Source organism: Periplaneta americana, chromosome 17 (genome assembly GCF_040183065.1).
Source record: "Periplaneta americana isolate PAMFEO1 chromosome 17, P.americana_PAMFEO1_priV1, whole genome shotgun sequence".
Taxonomy (NCBI): domain Eukaryota; kingdom Metazoa; phylum Arthropoda; class Insecta; order Blattodea; family Blattidae; genus Periplaneta; species Periplaneta americana.
In genome coordinates, this window is record NC_091133.1 from 7,844,318 (window position 1) to 7,867,160 (window position 22,843).

Genomic DNA, 22,843 nt, shown 5'->3' on the forward strand with positions numbered 1-22,843 from the left:
ACAAGCTCAGTGACGGAACTACACAGTACGAAGAGAGATAGTTTGTAATTTTATTTTGCGCTACAGAATATATCAACTGGTCCTTTCCGCCACTGGATGGATGGACGGCATCGCTTCACTCCCCTATTGCCATAACAATACAGACGAAGTAAGACATATGTCCTTTTTCTCTCTTTTCTCAGTGAGACAAGATACATCACACAGACTTTAGTAGTTTCCCTTCTATAAATAATAATAATAATAAAAAAAAACAGTATAAAAAAGGACCTTTGTGCAGTTTTTGATTAGCCATAGATGCAAATAAATATTGAAGCGAGCTAGAGACGTCTTTGCAATATCTCACTTTAAAGCTCTATAATTTAATATACAACAGCCTAGTTATACAAAACCATCATGCATTTTTTTTTTGCGAAATCCCTTAAGCGCCCTTTTTATTTTTATTATTGCGTGACAGTCTTTAATGTAAACCGGTATCTCGGCTTCCTTGATCGCCACATTCTGACTATGCAGTTAAAGTTGCAATATTAATCTTCCTAATACTGTGTGTTAGTATTGGCAATTGTTAAAGCTTCAGTGAAAAACATAAGGCTATATAAATCCATTACATTTTTCCACAAAGGTAAGTATATGTTAAATTGGGTAATTTCCGAAGACTCCGGTCATTTTCAAGGTTTGTAACAAGATTAGTGGGTAGAATGACTATAATTTCTTGGAGTGTAAGGGCTATTCCATATGAAATCGATCAGTAAAAAACCTCGCATTTTTTTAATACTCTAATTTTTTCCATATTTATACAAGGTGCTAAGGAGAGTGAATTTTCAAAAATATACTATTGAAAGTCAAACGGCTTTCGTACTATTGAGCGACAAATTTAGCGTATTTTATAAAAACAAGCCTCTTTCAGCGCTCAGAACTCTGGAACCATTTACTGCAGAACATTGAACGGGAGCTCATTTTGAAGCTGACATTTAGTAGGTTATGATAAGAAGTAATACTTATTTGTATTGTATACAGAGACAGATACTCTGATTTTACTTACTTTTAGGCTTTTTGCCCATTTGTAAAAATGTAAAAAATATTGAGAAAAAACCTTGCATTATTAAGAGGGATTCGGCATTGTTTGCTTACAGGCACGGCAATAAGTTTCGAGAGTATTAAATAGATTATTTTAACACGCCTAGACTTGAACGGCGCAGTACCCCACGCAATGGCCGAGAGCTGAAGATAAGCGAGCATTGGGCGTCATTTTACTCCTGTGTTTATGAAAACTTGTGATAAAGCTAGCCCAGTCATGACTGCTAGACGACACATCACGTATTTGTCTCCTGGTCTTGCTTGTCTCGACTACCTACAGTCAGCTGGTTAGTTCACGCGCGTACTATTTATTTTCTTTATTTGATATTTTCAATACTTTCTTATCAACGGTGCACCAGTAAAAAATACTGTATGTGTTTATTTGTACTTGCAATGCGGAATCTAACCATATATTTTAACGGTCTTACTAATAAACCGTGTATAGTTTTTATACGAGATTTATGCAGAGTTGAAACAGAAAACATTACTAATAAACCGTGAATAAGCTATGGACGTGTAAACAGGCTGTAACTATACAATGGGAATTGCTTTGCAGTAGTTATATACACGAAACTCCTTGTTTAAGCGTTGTATATAGCGAAAAAAATGGCCGCCCCTCTAACAGCTGTTCGTATCGACTGTCATTTTATGATGATGGTTACATTGTAACTACAGAATAACAAACCAAAGATCATAGAATTATTAGAATAATATTGCTGTAGCTTGTATTCTTTGACCAAAATGTAGTGTGGTAATCGATTAGAGCCAGTTGTACTATCGATATTTAACACGCCACACTAGAGCGCTCTATCGGATGCAATAGAGAATCTCTGATATTCTATTACCTTTCGTAACGAAGTAATGACGAAACTATGACGTAGCTGTGTAACAGTTATACTGCTATACACGACGTATGTAGTGATTATTAGTAAGAAATTTACACACAACTTATAAACGAGCTACTCATTGTATAAGTATAAGACAGTTAAACGTCTGTATATAGAGTTTTTATTAGTAAGACCGTAAAAATATTTTTTCGTGGGCAAAGGCGTCTTAATGAAGAAAAATCTAAATTTCTCCATTTCCATAAAAGGTAAGAAAAACTGTTTACATGTCAATATAAACTATAATTTCTCAGCATCAAAATAAACCATGATTTTGATCATTGGGTAAAAGGGTTTCGGAGCCAAAACAGTTTAAAGTTGCTAATTTTATGAAAATACGATAAATTTAAATATTTTAAATTTAAACATTATGAAGTTCTAATGCCTCAAATTTGCACAAAGCATTGTATCACAGTTGTCAACGGACAGAAAAAGTTTCATTGTATTTAAAAATTGCAAGATCAATTTTCTCTATATTTCGATCGATTTGAGATGTAATAGCCCTTAAGTTCGATTTCAATAACTGTCCAGTAAAAAAGTGGGACATAATGTTTATATAAAATTCAGTATTTATTTGGTTTAAATTTAAACAAACACATACCAAATGAAAGTAATTAACACTAAAAGACGAAACAAATGATAATTTCAAATTATACTTGTTAAAAATATTGTATTCAGCAACTCAGGTTTTGCAAGCAAATATTAATAAAAATCGTTGCAGTTATATTGAGGTGAAAGGTTATTTGCCGTGGTTCTAAAACAAATTTCGGTTGAACTAGGATTGAGAGACTTCTCTTCCTGCACTTTCAGCCGTCTTACATGTCGTACCAACATAACTTACAAGGCATTGCGAACGCTTCGCTCTAGTTTGCATGGCAAAAGTTCCGCGATAGTTTGCAATGTTCCAGCGAGATGTTTGAGCGGGTATTTTAAAATGTATATATTCATAGCTATCGAAATGACTGCCGTATGTGGTTGTCTTAATCTTACTAAGCTGAGCATTGTTAAAAGTGAAGATGAAGCGCAACTATGGTGCCGGGAGGAGCGTTGAGAGACTTCTGTTCCTATTGCGGATATGCACCTTCAGCTGTCTTACATGTTATACCAAGACATTACGAATGTTTTGCGCTAGTTTGTAATGTTAAAGTGAGAATTTTAAATATATATTCGTAGTTGTGGAAATGGCTGCAATAGGTGATCGTATTAATATTAGAAAGCTGAGCATTCTTAATAGTGAAAGTGAAGCGCAACAGTGGTGCCGGGAGAAAGGTCTGCTTCCCGCAAATATGGAGTGTCCACTTTGTGGGGAATTGCTGTATCCTCAATTTCGTAGGAGAGTCAAATACGGTTTCTTTATTTGTGAAAAAAAAAAAAAATAAATAAATAAATAAATACGCCGGGCATGAGGTTTATGGAACATTTAAGTTGTCTGCTGCAAATAACACATTTTTCAGTCGTGCGAGATTGTCAACCATGAGAGTTGTTCTTATAATGTACGGTTTTGCTGTAAACTTTTCGTGCGATGAGACGAATGTACCAGATGTAGCGGAGTCAACGATCGCAGATTGGTATTCATACTTGAGGGAAGTGTGTAGAGGTAAGCAAATGAAGTGTTATGGCAGATTAGGTTAGTTTAGGCTTTTATTATGCCTTAGGTAATTATCTGTGACTGATAGGTTAGGTTAGTTTAGGATTTTAGTGACAGGTTAGGTTAGATTAGATTAGGTTAGTTTAGTTTAGGATTTTAGTGACAGGTTAGGTTAGTTTAGACTTTTATGATGCGTTGCGTAATTATATGTGGCAGGTTAGGTTAGTTTAGGGTTTTGGTGACAGGTTGGGTTAGGATTTTAGTGACAGGTTAGGTTAGTTTATACTTTATTATTATGCGTTATGTAATTATCTGTGACTGGTCAAGTTAGGTTAGTTTAGGGTTTTTTTAGACAGCTTAGGTTAGTTTGGGATTTTAGTGACATTAGGTTAGTGTAGAATTTTATTATTCGTTACGTAATTATCTGTGACAGGTTAATTTAGATTAGTTTAGGGTTCTGGTGACAGGTTAGGTTAGTTTGGGATTTTAGTGACAGATTAGGTTAGTTTAGATTTTTATTATGCGTTACGTAATTATCTGTGACAGGTTAGGTGAGGTTAGTTTAGGGTTCTAGTGACAGGTTAGGTTAGGATTTTAGTTTCATGTTAAGTTAGTTTGGACTTTTATTATGCGTTACGTAATTATCTGTAACAGATTAGGTTAGGTTAGTTTAGAGTTTTAGTGACAGGCTTGGTTAGGTTAGTTTAGAATTTTAGTGCCAGGTTACGTTAGGTAGGGTAGGTTAGGTTAGTGTTTTTTATGGTTTCATATACGAAATTGTGGCAGATTTGGTTAGGATAGTTTAGGGTTTTGTTATGCCTTGTGTAGGCAAATCTGTGGCAGAATTGGTGGTTTTAGTTTAGGGTTTCAGTGACAGGTTAGGTTAGGTTAGGTTAATTTATACTTATTGTAGTTTGCATATTCGAAACTGTAACAGATTAGGTTAGGATTGTTTAGGCTTTTGTTATGCCTTGTGTAGGCAAATCTGTGACAGGTTAGGTTGGGTTAGTTTAGGATTTTAGTGAGAGGTTAGGTTAGGATAGGATAGTTTAGGCTTTTGTTATGCCTTGTGTAGGCAAATATGTGGCAGGTTAGGTTGGGTTAGTTTAGGATTTTAGTGAGAAGTTAGGTTAGGTTAGTTTTGCGTGCATGTGCATGTGCCGCTTCTCAGTTTTTAGACTTTTCTTGAGAATAGTAAGAGCATGAATGGCACAAGTACGAAATTTTACAGCAGTCGTTTACTGAAGAATGAATACTTCTGTAGCTTTTGATATACGAAAATATATCGGAATTGATGAGATAAAAAGTAGTAGAAATATTTCTTTTTAAAAATATCTACTTCAATTCCGCATACCCTTTTGTTTTTGTTGTATAATCTAGATATAGAAGTAATGCCCTCGGAACAAAGGAACATCATCATATATAACAACAGCGCTGACTATGCTCATCACTTATTACCAGTCCATAGCGAACCATGTTAAACAAAAGAGTAATGATATTCGCTAGTAAAATTTGTGGCTATAATGTTTAAGAGTTGACTACAGCAGTGAAGTGCAGTGTTTAGCTTGTATAGTGGCGAGTTTTTTAGTTCACCAAAAGAAAATGGACGTCTTCAAACATATAACATGTTAGCACAGCGAATTGAAGGAGGAATACAATGTGCTGAAAGCAGACAAATTTAAATATTTTGAGTATTCAACTGTATGAAACAGAACTATGATATATTACGCAATTGACTTTGAAATGTAGCCTAGTATAACATTTACGACAACATTAATATCGTAACAAACAGATTTTGAATGTAATCGTCATAATAGTCCTAAAATTAGCCTTTAATAATATACAGTATCTGTGTTGTGAAACACAGGACACATTGTTCGGGCTTATTAGTGGCTCATAGTAAAATCATTGTTATCATATCATAGCTTAATTATCTTCTATTAACAAGCCAGTGCATGCACTATTGTGTTACTTTCTGTAGCTGTGTATTATAATGTTACTGTAATGCAAATGCAAAAAAAATTACCAGAATATCAGCAGATTATGTCTCGTTTCGAATGGTTCACTCTTTTCTACATAGAATATACAATGTGCATGTATTTGTCACTATGAAATAACGATAGAGCTAGAAATAGAGAAAATTTGTAGCCAATTCTCGCATTTGACAATTACGATTTCAGTCCAAAATTAATTTATGTGTAACCTTAATCACTTTTCTGTCTCAGACTGATTGCTATTGAAGTTTAGCAGATCACACATGTAGCTGTATTAAGAGCAAGGGGGTAATTTTCTGACACTGTTCTTTCAGTTGTAATGGATGCTATCAAGACGGAACATGAGGTCGATCCTCTGGCAATACAGCCATGTGATGACGCTATTAAAGAAGAGGAAAATCCTCCACTAGATGTAAGACCATTTTTCAACTCCCTTGTCTACTGCCTGATTCCTATATTACTGTTTATTTTTATTTATTTGTTTGCAATGCGTTATGATGTTGAGTGACAGCATTGACTTCCGGGTTTTCATTCACTTAAAAATATACAATTTTATACATACATACATAGGTAGGTCTACTTAAGGTTATGAAACCTTACCAAGCTGTTTGTACCGTGCTGCCAATGTAAGCGCGCGGTGGCATCTTCACGAACTTAATTGTCATGAAATGCACTGCGCCTTGATGAAATGTTGCGTTGATATGCCACAAATAAGTCATATTTCTCCAATTGCACTTGAGCGCCAATAGCATGTGTTGAGATTTTTTTTCAGTCGATATGTACTTTATAACTTTACTTTTAGGACAAGTTGTGTGCCAAAATAGATGAAACGAGCGTTGAGCGGATTCTGCCGATTTTGGAATAGACACCGACGTACTTGAACTGCCAACATAGAAAACAAAAAATCACACTCAATTGCTTTCACCTTCATCTTGACGGGATAATAAAAGCCTAAACTAACCTAACCCAACCTAAGTGCGTCGGTGTCTATTCCAAAATCGGCGGAATCCGCTCTGCGCTCGTTTAACCCCAAAATAAAATGTTCAAATTGAATAAGAAAAAATTAGTCACTGTAATGACAATATTTTATCTTGTGTTGGCATAATGTGAACTGGACCCCATTACAGATTTGGCTCCATTTTATTCACGTTCATACGTGAAATCTTACCTTCTCTCTGACATATTCTGCTCTTAAAATGTGTTATCCATTTTCCTTCAATTTTTCCATAATGTTTCGCCTGTGCTATAAGTAGTATTGAAGCATTGGCATGCAGACCCAGAGTGCAATCTGTAACACTTGTGATCAGGTTATGTCATGTTGTTATATATTACTCATTCAGAATGTGTCTGTGTTCTGCAGGAAGGGAATTTATTGGATCTACACGTGACGAAGATAAAGGAAGAATACTTGGACGACACCTATAATCACACAGAGATAAAATGTGAAGAAATGACATTGCCCATTAACTGTCCCGTGCTGAAGTGTGAAGCTGAGGTGAGTGAAGCTAATTGAGTTTGCTGTGTCTTCTTTCCAATGTTTAGCTTGTATTCTGTTCGTCACAGAATCTTCTCTGTACAGCTATGGTGACAGCGAATTTTGGTTGACAGTGGGGACAGTAAAGCTATCTGCATGCTATTGATTGTTTATTTCAGAATAGCCTAAATTTGAATTGCGATATGGATCTTACGTTTAAGATTTGAAGAAAATTCTTTCAATCGCTGTTGTTGTTGTTTTCTAATGCCAGGCATTTGACAATGAAGTCATTTGATCTCTTGCACTCCAATATTTTTCAAAGATATTATGATGACCAGCCACTGAAGCACAGATTTTGAGATGTTCCGAATCCATTTCTTGGTTTGAGTTGCACAATGGACAGTTAGGGGACTGATATATTCCAATTCAATGCATGTGTTTGGCCAAACAATCATGGCCTGTTGCCAATCTAAATGCAGCTACAGACGATTTTCGTGGTAAATCGGGAATTAACTGTGGATTTTGATGCAGAGAGTTCCATTTTTTCCCTTGAGATTGTGTTATTAAATTTTGTTTGTTGAAGTCTAAGTAATACAGTTATTTTTGACAAGGAATGAGATCTTGCTATATAGGGTTAAGCCCCTCATGTTACCATCTTGAATATCTCTTAATTTATTGGTGTTACCTATATGAGGAGTGAATTTCCTAAACACAGTTTTGTACACTTTTTATTGTAAAGACAAATGCAAAAATCTACTTATGGAAGAAAAAAATGTCCAAAACTTTGTGTCTCTTAAATTTTTGTAATTAAATTTAATTCTTAATTTTTTTATATAGTTAATCAGTAAAATATTTGAAGCAATTTCTTTAATTTATGTACGTTTATTAACAATAAAAGGAATTCAAACATGCATGTTAAGCATTCAAATATATCCTCTCATTATTACATCTATCATTTGAAATAATTACAAGGAGATTCAGATGAAATCTTGGATGTGCTACAGATTTCCGATGCAGATAGAGAAATGTCTGGATCCATGGGCCCAGGGCCGGATTTCCCAATAGGCCAACTAGGCCATGGTCTAGGGCGCCTTCTGTTAGGGGGTACAGTAAAATTAAGGAAAAAGGACGGAAATTGGAAAGGAAAACGAAACAGATGGTATGAAATGTTTGAATTTCCTTGACCTTATTATGGGTAGACTCCAACTCAATTTAAATTCTAGGACTAGTTTTGAAGTTGACGAAATGGTTCAACGAAATTTCTAACGAATTTTATCTCTCAGATATGATAATCATTACATTCATAGGAAAAGAATGTGTACTGGAGCTTTAGTACATATCATAATATAGTTAATAATTTTGCCTGACAGAAATTATGAAGCTAAACTGGAATAATTTAGTCACTATCATCATTGCTATCCACATGTGTGCAAAATTATATTATCAACTGAATTAGTTTGCTAACTGCTTGGATTATGAGCGCAAAAATACCGTCAAAATCCAAAAAAACGAGACCATTATATTTCCAGTAATGTTAAAATTTGTAGGCATGCAATGAAATAGTATTAGACATTGTCAGAAAAAGGTGGATTCCACGAACTTTGTCCACTGATACGGAGTTGCAATTAGCAGTCTGACTGTGAAGCTAACAGACTCGGCTTCAAACACTGGTTTGTACACGTTACCTGGTTGAGATTTTTTCATGATTGTCCCTCAACTCAATAAGTGCAAATGCTGGGTAACTTTCGGCGCTGGACCCAGGACTCATTTTGCTAGCATTATGACCTACAGGTCATTCAGATGCTAGATAACTTTAGCAGCTGATAGTGTGTCTTAAAATAAACCACTTAAAAATTCACCAAATTCATGACTAGAAATTGAATTATTCGTGCATAAATAATTTTTGGTTCAGTACTGCAGTCAAGTAGTTATTCTATAACAGCTATATTTCACTAGCATGCCACAGCACACTCAAATGATCCACAGGTGTGCCGCGAAAAAATTAAAACAGGAAAGATTGTTGTAGCCAAAATCGGAAAAGTGAAAATGAAAAGAGTAGTGAAAAAGCGAGTCCACAGCAGTCAACTTTCAGTGAACATGGCACAAGTCAGCCTTCAGTAAACACAGTGCAGGTGTGGGAGCAGCAGAGAAGAGAATGACTGATACGCAGCTAGGTTTGCCAGATCAGTATAATTAGAATATTGTGCCACCCTTAAAAAATATCGTATTTTACTTGTCTTTATGGGAGAGAATATATCGTGCATTAAATACCTTAGCAAAACATGTAATATAAAGTGTGTTTTCATGTTTCCTAAATAATAAATTAAGTAAACATGCATAATACCATAATTATCACGCAAATATTTTATAGGAATAATTTTCTGTCATTAAATTTTACATTTCTGTCATAAACATAAAATAAAAGTAGAAAAACTGTGTTAGTTCAATTTGTGCATAATATGTATTTTGTTCTCTTGTCATATCTTTTTTGCAACATACTCCTTTTCCCAGTCGAAGTGGGTTCCTCCAAGTTGGTGACTGGGGGGTGCAATGGTGGCTCTCGTGCTCTTCTTTTCGACCATTTATCGACTTTACTATAACCCACCCTTCACTCTCTCGTCTTTTTCATCTCTATATTTCTCACTGCTGGCCATCATTGTATGCCGAACACCACCCACAGTCATCTCAGCCATTTTCACCTTTCCATCCCTGCTGTTAATTTTTGCCATGTCTGCCTACATGACGGGACTTGTTACGAATGCCTGGTGAGACACATACTTCTTCCTCTTCTAGATATTTATATTCATTCTTAGGTTAAGGTTCTTAGGCTTATAACTCCTGTCTCGCCATCTCCTATCTCCTTGGTCCTGTCCTACTGTTTCGAGCGCGACTTCCGAATTGTGTAGCCCATCAGGGCGCCCAGCAACGGAGCACTAGTAGACCATTCACAATGCCCCTATATGCAAATTTAGGTGCCGAGCCCGGACCAGAGGTCAAGTACAATCACATAAAGCCCCAATGGGGGTCCGGGGCGATTTAAATGTCCTGGTGACCGACTCTGCTTGCCAGGGAGATATATCAATATATCACTCCAACGTGTTACAGCTGGCATATGGGTGTCAACCACAAGTCCGCTGAAGCTGCGTGCAGTGCCTAATTGCTCCGGCTTTAGACGAGTGGTCTGGCGGTTGTGTTCAATGTAGAGTGGGAAGCCACGGGCGATTATTCCCGTAGTAGAGCATAAATCTGCGACATGCCTCTGGTGTAAGACTTGCCATTAAGTGTGTAATGTCCAGTTTGAAGGTTAACTTGCGTGAGGTGGGTTGCTTGGGATCGGGCTGTGGGGGGGGGGGGTCCTCATAACCGGCACAGACTGCTAAGAATTTTTTAGGTATCTTTTTCTTTCGCCCCCCCCCCCCGGTGGCAGGCTGATGCCGACGGTTCCGTAGGAGGGGCGGGTTTAAATGTCCTCGTGCTCTTCTCCCCCTCCATCAGAAAAAAATTATAAAAAAAACAAGACAGGAATAGACACGACTGGTGGTCATATGGCAAACATTGCAATGGAATTGGACCCTGAGACAGTGACTGATGAAGTGCCGCCTCCAAAGATTTTTAGTATCACCTTTGACGGAACAGAAAGACTATGAAAAACATCAGTCCATTTTACGTGGGATGCGCACTCGACGGACTCGTTGGGAATGTCAAAAATGCAACTTGACTACGCAACAGTAGTCTCCTCGTCGAGACTATATCTTCAAAACAGGGTGAGACGCTGTTGAAAGCGAATATGCTGGGGTCTTACCCTATTAAAGTCGAACAGCACTCCTCGCTGAACACCACATGGGGAGTAGTGCATACGGATTCTCTGGACGGTGTGTCTGATAAGAGATCCAACTAGAACTGGCGGAGCAGTCCATGTCCAAGGCTTACCGTTTATTACGTAAGCGGGACGGACAGACTTCCCCTGAACACTGTCTTTGTTGACCTTCGAAAAGCCTGTCCTACCAGAATAGATCCTTATCGGGTACCAGCGTGTCCCAGTTCTTGTGTATGTGCCCAACCCAATGCGGTGTTTAGGTGCCAACGGTTCGGACATACGCAAAAACGTTGCACTAACAACATCATATGTGCAAAGTGCGACAGTGCTGACCATGATGATTCCCCATGTGCCGGAACTGAGCACTGTGTGAATTTTTTCTGGTGACCACGCCGCTAATTCTAAAAATTGCCCGAAATAAATGGTAAAGAAGGATATTCAAGAGCTCCGAGTCCGGGAAAATATTACATTTTTCGAGGCGCGTAAGCGTATTTTAGATCAACACAAAAAGGCTACGAAAAAGTTCTATGCAGCAGTATTGCAGAATGCAGCAGAGGCAATAGATGTATCCACGCAAACTCCACCTCTTGCTAATATACCTGGGAAGCGTATTGAGAGCGCAACCCAGACGTATGTGGACGTTGCCACTCAGACTGCTGAGTCAGACAACACGTGTGGTCTTGATACCAGGCCTTGCGTTCAAAAAAGATCACTACCATGGCGACAGACAAAGATTCAAGGCCTGGTAGAGCGCCGTGACGTCGCACTCCTTGTTTGGGTGATGGGTCGAGATCACACACTCGATCCCGTGTTCGATTAAGATCAAGATCAGTTGTGCGACGATCTGCGAGTGAGTCCCCTCTGCCGAGGGCTAAGCAGTCTCAGTGAAAGGCACCAAACCATAGAAAAGATAAGAAGAGAAGATCCCCAGTGAAGTCACCACCATTATTTAGCTCCTCTTTATGACTGATATTGTACAGTGGAATGTGAGCGGTGTATGCAGCAGATATACAGAACTAAAGCAATTGATCCATCATGAGAACCCTGCTATTTTATGTTTTATGTCTTCAGGAGACACACATCCGACCTGAACACTCCCTGAATATCTCGGGATACTACGTTCACCAGTATGATCACCTTGCCGGTATTCGTGCCAATGGAGGTTGTGCTTTCCTACTCCGCCAAAGTATCTTTTCCTCTGCTATCAACATTAACACCCACATCAATGCATAGCCACTAGAGTAACTTTACCTTCCATACAGTTTTCAATATTCTCCGTTTATATGCCCCCAGATACACATTTCACAGTGCATGAAATTGAACATACTCTCTCGCAGGTATCTCCTCCATATTTGTTATTGGGGGATTTCAATGCATCCCACCACTCTTGGAGCTCAAATTCCTATGATGACAGAGGAAATAAAATAGCAGAGTTATGTACCCGTCTAAATCCCATTACCCTGAATTCAGGGGAAGCAACACACATTTCCTTAGCTTATGGTAGTTACTCCATGATAGCTCCACTTGTAGCACAGTTTTGTCCACGCATTTCGAATGGTCTGTGATTCACGACCAACATGGCAGTGCCACTACCCCATTCGTATGCGTATGTCTGCTTTACGCCCTGCAGAATCTCGCTATCCAAACTGGGATATTAAAAAGCAGACTGATTCGGATTTTCGCAGTCCATACCATTCAGTGATAATGGAGTTGAAAGTGTGGACTCCATAGTAGAACATTTCTCAAATGTGGTTAAAAAGTCAGCCGAATTATCTATCCCCCAGTCGTCCTGCAGGCCAAAATACTTCTCTGTCCCCTGGTGGACGGATGCCTGAAGAGATGCAATCAAAGACAGCAGACGCCAGTTTGAGCACCATCCGACCCAAGAAAATTTTGTCCAGTTTAAAGGTCTTCAAGCCAAAGCTCGTCGCACTGTGTGCGATGCCACAAAGACGTTCTGGACAAATTACGTCACATCATTTAAAAAGAACGTCTCAGCTAACATTGTATGGGACAAAGTCCTTCGAATAATGGGGAAACATAGTTCTGTAACTCCGGACCTTCTGAACAATGGAGTAACGACCACCAGTCCGATAGAAATTTGTCATATATTTGCTACAACTTTTGAACAAATAAGCAGCTCAAGGAATTATGACCCGGAATTTCTGAAAATCGAATATGCTACAGACAAACGGAGCCTATATTTTATATCTGATGACACTGAAGACGACAATGCACCATTCACATCCCAGGAGCTGGAGGTGGCACTAGACACATCCCCTGACACCTTCCCTGGCTCGTACAATATCCATAACCGCATGCCTCGCCATCTTCCGCCAGCTGGAAAATCCTTTCTTCTGTCTATATACAACAGAATCTGTACTGAGGGTGTATTTCCATCTGCTTGGCGTTCCGCCATTGTTATCCCAGTCCAGAAACCGGCAAAGGATCCTTTTTTACCTGACAATTATAGACCAATTTGTCTCACCAGCTGTGTATGCAAGATTATGGAAAAATGATATGCAAACGCCTGATGTGAGTACTCGAATCGGATAACCGATTATCTAATATCTAATGTGGTTTTCGTAAGCACAGATCTGCCGCAGACCATCTTGTTCGGCTGGAGACGGCCATTAGAGATGCTTTCCTCAAGAAGGAGCATCTTGTGGTGGTCTTCTTTGATCTAGAAAAGGCTTACGATACCACACGGCAGTATGGGATTCTGTAAACTCTGCATGATTGGGACCTTCATGGCAGTGTACCAACGTTTATTACAAAGTTCATGGCAGAGCGGTATTTCTGAGTTCGAGTAGGCACCACACTTTCCAACGAACATCTCCAACAAAACGGCATTCCGTAGGTATCTGTATTAAGCGTTCTTTTCTGCATTGCGATCAATGGCATTACCCAAAGTGTGGGTTGTTAATTGATGACTTCGGTTTATATTAAACCTCCCGATACCTCCATCCATCGGTCGACATTTGCAACTGTTCATCAACATGCTGTCAGAGTGGTCTGTTCACAATGGCTTTAAAATCTTCACTGAAAAGTCTCAGTGTGTCCACTTCTACAACCATCATGGACTCCATCCACATCCTGAACTGCATCTTAATGGAGTGGAGTTGCAATATACAGACACTGCGAGGATTTTGGGCCTTATCTTTGATTACAAATTGATGTGGGAGGCGCATATACGTGACTTGAGAAGGCCTTGTGAAAAATCGTTAAATATTTTACGCCCTTTCTCAGGGATTTGCTGTGATACAGACCGCATAGTGCTTTTACGTCTTTATCGTGCCCTTATCCATTCAAAGCTGGATTATGGCTGTTTTAGTTATGGCTCAGCAAATAAATCTAAGCTATTTCTCTTAGACACTATCCATCATCATGGGATACGACTCACTACAGGAGCCTACCGAACAAGTTGATAGAGAGCCTGTATTGTGAAGCAGGGAAACCATCACTGTATTGGCGACGTAATGTCCTGTTGTGCTCATATGCGGTTAAGCTCCGCTCGCAGCCTGAGCACAATTCTTACGACTCTTTCCATCATTCGTCTCTTTATGGCCGATACAGTGAAAACTCGCGGAGACTTCGTCCAGCAGGCGTGGGATTTCGTGAACTTCTTTCTGAGCTCGACATCCATCTACCATCTGTTCGCACACTGGAATATACCACCACTGCATCGAGGATTATGCGACGTCCCATGTTTGATGTAAGTCTGAGCCAAAGTTTTAAGAATTTTACACCAGCTTTTGTTTATAGACTTCGTTTTAGCGAACGTTTATCATGCTTTCCAAATTATTCTTTAGTTTTTGCTGACGGATCCTGGGTAAATGATTCTGTTGGTTGCTCCTTTGATGCAAATGTACAGATATTTAAATATAAACTCAGCGAATATACCAGTATTTTTACTGCAGAATTATACTTTTTTTTTTTACAGAGCTTTATTGTTTTTAATTAGACAACCTCGGGGCAGATATCTAATCTGCTCCGACTCTTTAAGTGCCATTCAGTCTTTGCAGTCTCTCTATTCAGATGATCCCCTTGTGTTAAGAACTCAGCAGCTGTTCCACACACTCCTAATCTCTGACTCCGAGATTGGAGTAGTGTGAATTTCTGGCCATGTCGCAATTCCAGGGAATGAGGCCATACATGTTGCAGCCAAAGATGGTGCTACAAATGGCACTCTGGTATATTGGCGCGAGAGGTGGCAAGACTTACAAAATCACTTGAAATGTAGAATATGATGGCAATGGGAAGGAGAACTTTCTGCACAAAAGGGAAACAAATTACGAAGAATAAAGAATAGTATTCGAGTTTAGGATTCGTCCACAAGAGCGTCACGACACGAAGAAATTTTACTCACCTGGTTGAGGATTGGCCACTGTCATCTGACACATGGCCATCTCCTACGTGGAGTGCCTCAGCCAGAGTGTGATATATGCCGTGTTCCTCTTAGGGTGGAACAGTTTTTATTGCATTGTAGAAAATATGACCGTGTCCGTCAACAATATGGAATTCGCCGAGTCTATGTGATGCTCTTGGAAATGATTTTAATTGTACAAATGCAGTTCTGAGATTTTTATCGAGTACTGGACTTGACAGGGTGATTTACTTTTTTTTTTTTTTTGACCCGTTTTACCTATGCTCCGGAGCCTTTACATCCGGAGGTTACAGTTGTTATTTAGCATATATATATAAACAAACTTGGCATTCGGACCTTTTACATTGGAGTATTTTAGAAATACCCCAGCTAATTTATTTCTGGTAGCATTTGTTTTATTATTTTATTGTTTCTTTTGAAATACTAGTTAGAGTCTGAAAAGTGCTCACTTTTATGATATTTATGCATCACCTTGTTGAAACTGCATTGGTGAACCTCATTTTAACCGTGACAACGATTTTTAGTTCTTTTAAGAATTCTGATTATTGTATTGTGTCTCTGTTCTGTGAAGGATTTTAGATAAGGGTGGACATAGTCATAGTCGCTGACGCGCCCTTTTTAAACCCCACTGACTAACTTAAACAAATAAGCAGCTCACGGAATTATGATTCGGAATTTCTGAAAATCAAAGATGTTGCAGATAAACGGAACCTAAATTTTAAAATTGATAACACTGAAGAGTATAATGCACCATTACATCGCAGGAGCTGGAGGTGGCACTAGACACATCCCCTGACACCTCCCCTGGCCCTGACAACATCCATAACCGCATTTTTCGCCATCTTCCGCCATCTGGAAAATCCTTTGTTCTGTCAATATACAACAGAATCTGGACTGAGTGTGTATTTTCATGTTCTTGGCGTTCTGCCATTGTAATTCCAGTGCAGAAACTGAGAAAGGATCCTTCATTATAGGCCAATTTGTGTCACCAGCTCCGTATGCGAAGTTACAGAATAGATGATAAGCAAACGCCTGATGGCAAATACATAAAGTCAATTGATGGCAAATACATAAAGTCATATTTATATGCGGATGATCTTGCTATAACAATTACTGGATATGATGGATTGAAAATTATTTATGATCTTGATACAATCAACCGAAAAATAGAAGATTGGTGTTCAGCTAATTCTCTTTGCTTAAACAAAGAGAAGATACAGAACTTAGAGTTTTCCTTAAACAATAGAATCAATTGTAAAGATTCTGTCAAATTTTTAGGAGTGCATATACAATCTACACTTAAATGGGACTGTCATATTGACATACTATCTAAGAAACTCAACAAAGGTATTTTTATGTTAAGGAAATTAAAAACACATGTTAGTGTTGAAGTGCTAAAATCCATATACTATGCTTATATCCATAGCCATCTGACGTATGGAATAATAGTTTGGGGTAATGATCCTAAAATAATAAAGTTATTGAAACTACAAAAGAGGGCAGTAAGAATAATTTGTAATGTTGATAACCGTACACATTGTAAACCTTTATTTCGGAGACTTGAAATTTTAACTGTACCGTCTTTGTATATTTTAAGTTGTTTAATGTATGTACAAACAAATATTAATAATTTTACTACAAATAGCTCAGTACATAGCTATTCTACAAGGCATAAAAATGATTTAAGAAAAGGACAATGTAACTGCAGTACTACTAATAGCAGCTTTGTAGAGATTTGTAAAAAGTTATATAATGTTTTACCCGGCAATATTAGACATTTAAGCTTGAGGCTTTTTAAGAAAGAAATTAAAAATAAATTAATAGACTTGTCATTATATAATATTGGTGAGCATTTTAACTCTATATAGTAGTATAACTTTCAGGGAGAATTGTCCATATGATATTTTATAATGTGATTATTTCATTGTATGTAACTTATGAACTTATTGCTTACTTGTAAATCATGACATTTTCCTATGCTGCATTGTACAGTCTTTGGAATCAAATGTTTAAAATAAAATAAAATTAAAATGTGGGTACTCGAATCGTAAAACTGATTATCTAATATCCAATGTAGTTTTCGTAAGCACAGATCCGCCACAGTTTATTATATATATTAAAGCATTTATATTTATTTAATGTATTTTATATTTTATTAAGCAACGTTATCAGGTTGAAATTTCAAATAGGTTTGCTGCTTTAGCAACTGCTGACGAAGCTGAGGAAGAGTTAGATGTTAATAGCATGTGGGACAATATCCGAGATAATATCAAAATTGCAGGTGAGCAGAGCATAGGTTATCATGAAACTAAGAAAAAGAAACCATGGTTTGATGAAGATTGTTCCATTGCAGTAGATAGAAGGAAACAGGCAAAATTGAAATTCTTACAGGATCCAATTGAGGAGAATAGAGATAATTATTTCAATGAAAGACGGGAAGCAAGTCGTACACTTAGGAATAAAAAGAGAGATTATTTGAAGGAAAAACTGAATGACGTAGAAACAAATAGTAAGAATAAAAACATTCGATATATAAGGGTATAAAGGAATTTAAAAATGGATATCAGGCAAGGGTAAACGTAATCAAGGATGAGAATGGTGACTTGCTTGCAGACTCTCATTTAATCCTTAACAGATGGAAAAACTATTTTGGGCAACTATTAAATATACATAGGCCAAGTAGAAATGATCGGGACGAAATTGAAATACAAACTGCTGAGCCATTTATAACAGAACCCACACTTTCTGAAGTCGAAATTGCGATAGAAAATCTGAAAAAGTACAAGTCTCCAGGTATTGATCAAATTCCAGCAGAATTATTACAAGAGGGTGGAAGCGTATTATCTAGCGAAATTTATAAGCTTGTACTTGCTATTTTGGACAAATAAATTGTACCAGAACAATGGAAGGAATCCATTTTTGTACCTGTTTTTAAGAAGGGGGACAAGACTAACTGTAGTAACTTTCGGGGAATATCACTTTTGTTGACGTCGTACAAAATTTTTGTCGAATATCCTTTTGAGATGATTAACTCCATATGTATATGAAGTTATTGGGGATCATCAGTGTGGTTTCAGGCGTAATAGATCGACTATTGATCAGATTTTTTGTATTCGACAGATTATTGGAGAAAAAATGGGAGTATAAGGGTACAGTACATCAGTTATTCGTAGATTTAAAAAAGGCGTATGACTCAGTTAAGAGAGAAGTTTTATATAACATTCTTATTGAATTTGGTATTCCCAAGAAACTAGTTCGATTAATTAAAATGTGTCTTAGTGAAACTTACAGCAGAGTTCGTATAGGCCAGTTTCTATCTGATGCTTTTCCAATTCACTGCGGGCAAAGCAGGGAGATGCACTATCACCTTTACTTTTTAACTTCGCTCTAGAATATGCCATTAGGAAAGTTCAGGATAACACAGAGGGTTTGGAATTGCATGGGACACATCAGCTTCTTGTCTATGCGGATGACGTGAATATGTTAGGAGAAAATCCACCAACGATTAGGGAAAACGCGGAAATTCTACTTGAAGCAAGTAAAGAGATAGGGTTAGAAGTAAATCCCGAAAAGACTAAGTATATGATTATGTCGCGTGATCAGAATATTGTACGAAATGGAACTATATAAGTTGGAGATTTATCCTTCGAAGAGGTGGAAAAATTCAAATATCTTGGACCAACAGTAACAAATATAAATGGCACTCGAGAGGAAATTAAACGCAGAATAAATATGGGAAATGCTTGTTATTATTCAGTTGAGAAGCTTTTGTCATCTAGTCTTCCGTCAAAAAATCTGGAAGTTAGAATTTATAAAACAGTTATATTACCAGTTGTTCTGTATGGCTATGAAACTTGGACTCTCACTTTGAGAGAGGAACAGAGATTGAGGGTTTTTGAGAATAAGGTTCTTCGGAAAATATTTGGGGCTAAGAGGGATGAAGTTACAGGAGAATGGAGAAAGTTACACAATGCAGAGCTACACGCATTGCAACCTTCACCTGACATAATTAGGAACATTAAATCCAGACGTTTGAGATGGGCAGGGAATGTAGCACGTATGGGCGAATCCAGAAATGCATATAGAGTGTTAGTTGGGAGGCCAGAGGGGAAAAGACCTTTGGGGAGGCCGAGACGTCGATGGGAAGATAATATTAAAATGGATTTGAGTTAAGTGGGATATGATGGTAGAGACTGTATTAATCTTGCTCAGGATAGGGACCAATGGCGGGCTTATGTGAGGGCGCAATGAACCCCCAGGTTCCTTAAAAGCCAGTAAGTAAGTATTTTGTATTTTATAGACCTCATTTGCTTCTAAAACCCTAAAAATTTCCCTCCTGATTGGGCAAAACAACGTTAGATTATATGAGAGTTCCATGGGATTTTAAATTACACCTTCAGTGCGCCATATGTTGAAAAATGTTGAAAAACTCTCTTCTTTGAGGAAAAGAAGTATCCCATGAAATAGCTGCCCGAAGAACTGACTTCTGTTAGTTAAAATTCTACTAGGACCAGGTACAATTTAAATGCAGTTCTGTGCCATCTAAAATCGATGAGCTTTTGTTTATGTAAATTGTGCTATGTTTATGTTTTGTTTGCTCTGTATTTTTAGGAAGGGCAGAGTGACTTGGACTCAGTGAAGGAGGAGCCAAAGCTGGAAGTAATGGCAGACGACAGCGAAGTCTTCACTGAAAGGTAAGTGTGGTGTGTGAGTCTTCACATAGAGAGTTCATTGTGTTTGAAATTTCCATTTGCTTGACTGTCTAGAAGCACCTTCAGGACTGTCTGTTTAAATCATCCTGCAATAATCAGTCATCATATTCACATTCCTCTTCCCTCGGTATCTAGTTTCCTTTTCTATGATGTCCCATTGAAATCTTGCTCCATATCCTTCACTAAAAAGTCTAGATTTTCAGGAAAATAATCTACATGGGAAAGCAAGAAGTGAAACTTTAGACTCATATTGCAGCCCAGGATTTTGAAACTCCAACATATTTTCAAAAATTTTTTTATAATTATTGAAATCTTTGTAATTCCCTAGGAAATTATGAATTACCATTTTGAATACATTCAGTTGTTTTTCTCTGAACTATTCATCACATTTACAAATTCACTGCAATCATTAAATTACCACAGAAAATAAACTTAACACATTATCCTAGACAAAAAAAAAATCTGTAAAAGATGTTCTAAACATCCAATGAAAATCATCGACACATCAAAGCTGTCATATTCAGTGATGTTTTCAGAAACTACTTCTGGTCAGTGGTTGCATTCATACACTGTTTTTAAGGTAGAATACTTATATGGAAGCTGGACTACTCTGAGGCCTGAAGAAACAAGGTATATCCAGTCTGGAAATGATTGGTTTAGAACTGAACTGTTCGAAGAATATTATTTCAGAATAAGATTAGAATATTTTAGAACCTTGCCAAGAGAAATTCCAAAAATTTTAATTGGCGACATCTTGGCCAGCCATTGCAAGTGATATCTTCCTGGAAGCAAAATACTATATTTTGACTTTTGCTACCTAATACCACACATGTTACACAGTCCCTCCATGTTGCATGCTTAGAGAGGCTTAAAATCTAAATGGAGAAGTGTTCTCACTAACAAGCAAACATTCTGATGGGGTCTGGTAAAAGAGTTAATTTTTTTTCTTCCACCATGTTAATAATGTCATAAGAAGTGCTCATACAAATTTTGGCCATTCGACCGCAATTACGAGACCGTCGAGAAAGTGATTTTCCCTGGGACCATTTACAGAAAAAAGCACATTTGCATGGAAAGATTTATTGAAACAGATACAGCAATTGTTGCGCTATTTTCAACATATCCTCTACTGGAATTGAGACATTTGTCGTAACTCGGGATCAATTTTTGTATCATTGTGTCATAGAAGTCAGCCGCCTGGGATCTGAACCAACGTTTAACAACCGAGTGCACCTTCTGTCGGTCCCATGATATGACAAATGTCTCACAAGCAAACATTCTGATGGGGGCAGATAAAAATGTTAATTTTTTTCCTTGCACCATGTTAATAATGTCAAAAGAAGTACTTACTTACTGGCTTTTAAGGAACCCGGAGGTTCATTGCCGCCCTCACATAAGCCCGCCATTTGTCCCTATCCTGAGCAAGATTAATCCAGTCCCTACCATCATATCCCACCTCCCTCAAATCCATTTTAATATTATCTTCCCATCTACGTCTCGGCCTCCCCAAAGGTCTTTTCCCCTCTGGCCTCCCAACTAATACTCTATATGCATTTCTCGATTCGCCCATACGTGCCACATGCCCTGCCCATCTCAAACGTCTGGATTTAATGTTCCTAATTATGTCAGGTGAAGGATACAATGCGTGCAGCTCTGCGTTGTGTAACTTTCTCCATTCTCCTGTAACTTCATCCCTCTTAGCCCCAAATATTTTCCTAAGAACCTTATTCTCAAAAACCCTCAATCTCTGTTCCTCTCTCAAAGTGAGAGTCCAAGTTTCACAGCCATACAGAACAACCGGTAATATAACTGTTTTATAAATTCTAACTTTCAGATTTTTTGACAGCAGACTAGATGACAGAAGCTTCTCAACCGAACAATAACTGGCATTTCCCATATTTATTCTGCGTTTCATTTCCTCCCGAGTGTCATTTACATTTGTTACTGTTGGTCCAAGATATTTGAATTTTTCCACCTCTTCGAAGGATAAATCTCCAACTTTTATAGTTCCATTTCGTACAATATTCTGATCACGAGACATAATCATATACTTTGTCTTTTCGGGATCTACTTCCAGCCCTATCTCTTTACTTGCTTCAAGTAGAATTTCCGCGTTTTCCCTAATCGTTTATGGATTTTTTCCTAACATATTCACGTCATCTGCATAGACAAGAAGCTGATGTAACCCGTTCAATTCCAAACCCTCTGTGTTATCCTGAACTTTCCTAATGGCGTCAAAAGAAGTGCTTATACAAATTTTGGCCACTCGATCACAATTACGAGGGCCATAAAAAATAAGTTCACCAGAAGCCATTAACAGAAAGAAAACACAGTTTCATTGGAAAAATTGATGGGAATGGATACAGCAATTATTGAGCTATTTTTCAACATATCGCCCACAGGAATTGAAACATTTGTCGTATCATGGGATCGACAGAGAGGTGCAGGCGGCTGTCAAATGCTGGTTCTGGGTCCTGAATTAAACTCGTCATTCTTATTCTTCACTTCACTTCTCACCATTTCAGATCTTGCACTCACAGAAACACTTTCACTTCCCCTCTCAGCACTGACCTTCCTTCCCACTAATCTGGTTGAATCCCTTCCCAAATCACTTGTATTTTTACTCGTGTCATTAACCTTCATTGCCTTCGCATATGTTTTCTTCTTCTGAATTCTTGATCTCAGCATTCCTTTGTTCTGTCTTGCTTCCTCCTGCGTGATTTGCAATTCAGCTAATTCTCTGTCGTCTACACATACCTGGTCAACGATCTTGTTTTGATAATCACTTTCCACCACAATTGCTGATTGAGCAGACTGTCCATCATCTGTCACGTATATTTTGCCCCAGTTCGAATTCCGATCTTTGCTTAACATCTGTTTAGTTGGGCTGGTCGGTATTAATCCATGCCAATG

The 22,843-nt window shown here is 37.9% G+C and overlaps 1 protein-coding gene across 1 annotated transcript in view; it reads left to right on the forward strand.

The window, feature by feature from the left end:
• The first annotated feature begins 497 nt into the window (after positions 1 to 497).
• LOC138693274 (zinc finger protein 665-like) overlaps positions 498 to 22,843 on the forward strand; it is a 33,811-nt gene continuing 11,465 nt past the window's right edge. Inside the window, exons 1-4 of the mRNA XM_069817125.1 lie at positions 498 to 619; positions 5,855 to 5,952; positions 6,901 to 7,035; positions 19,830 to 19,912. Of these exons, the coding sequence (XP_069673226.1) occupies positions 5,860 to 5,952; positions 6,901 to 7,035; positions 19,830 to 19,912 (311 nt within the window). The 5' untranslated portion in view covers positions 498 to 619; positions 5,855 to 5,859. The remainder of the gene's footprint in view (positions 620 to 5,854; positions 5,953 to 6,900; positions 7,036 to 19,829; positions 19,913 to 22,843) is intronic.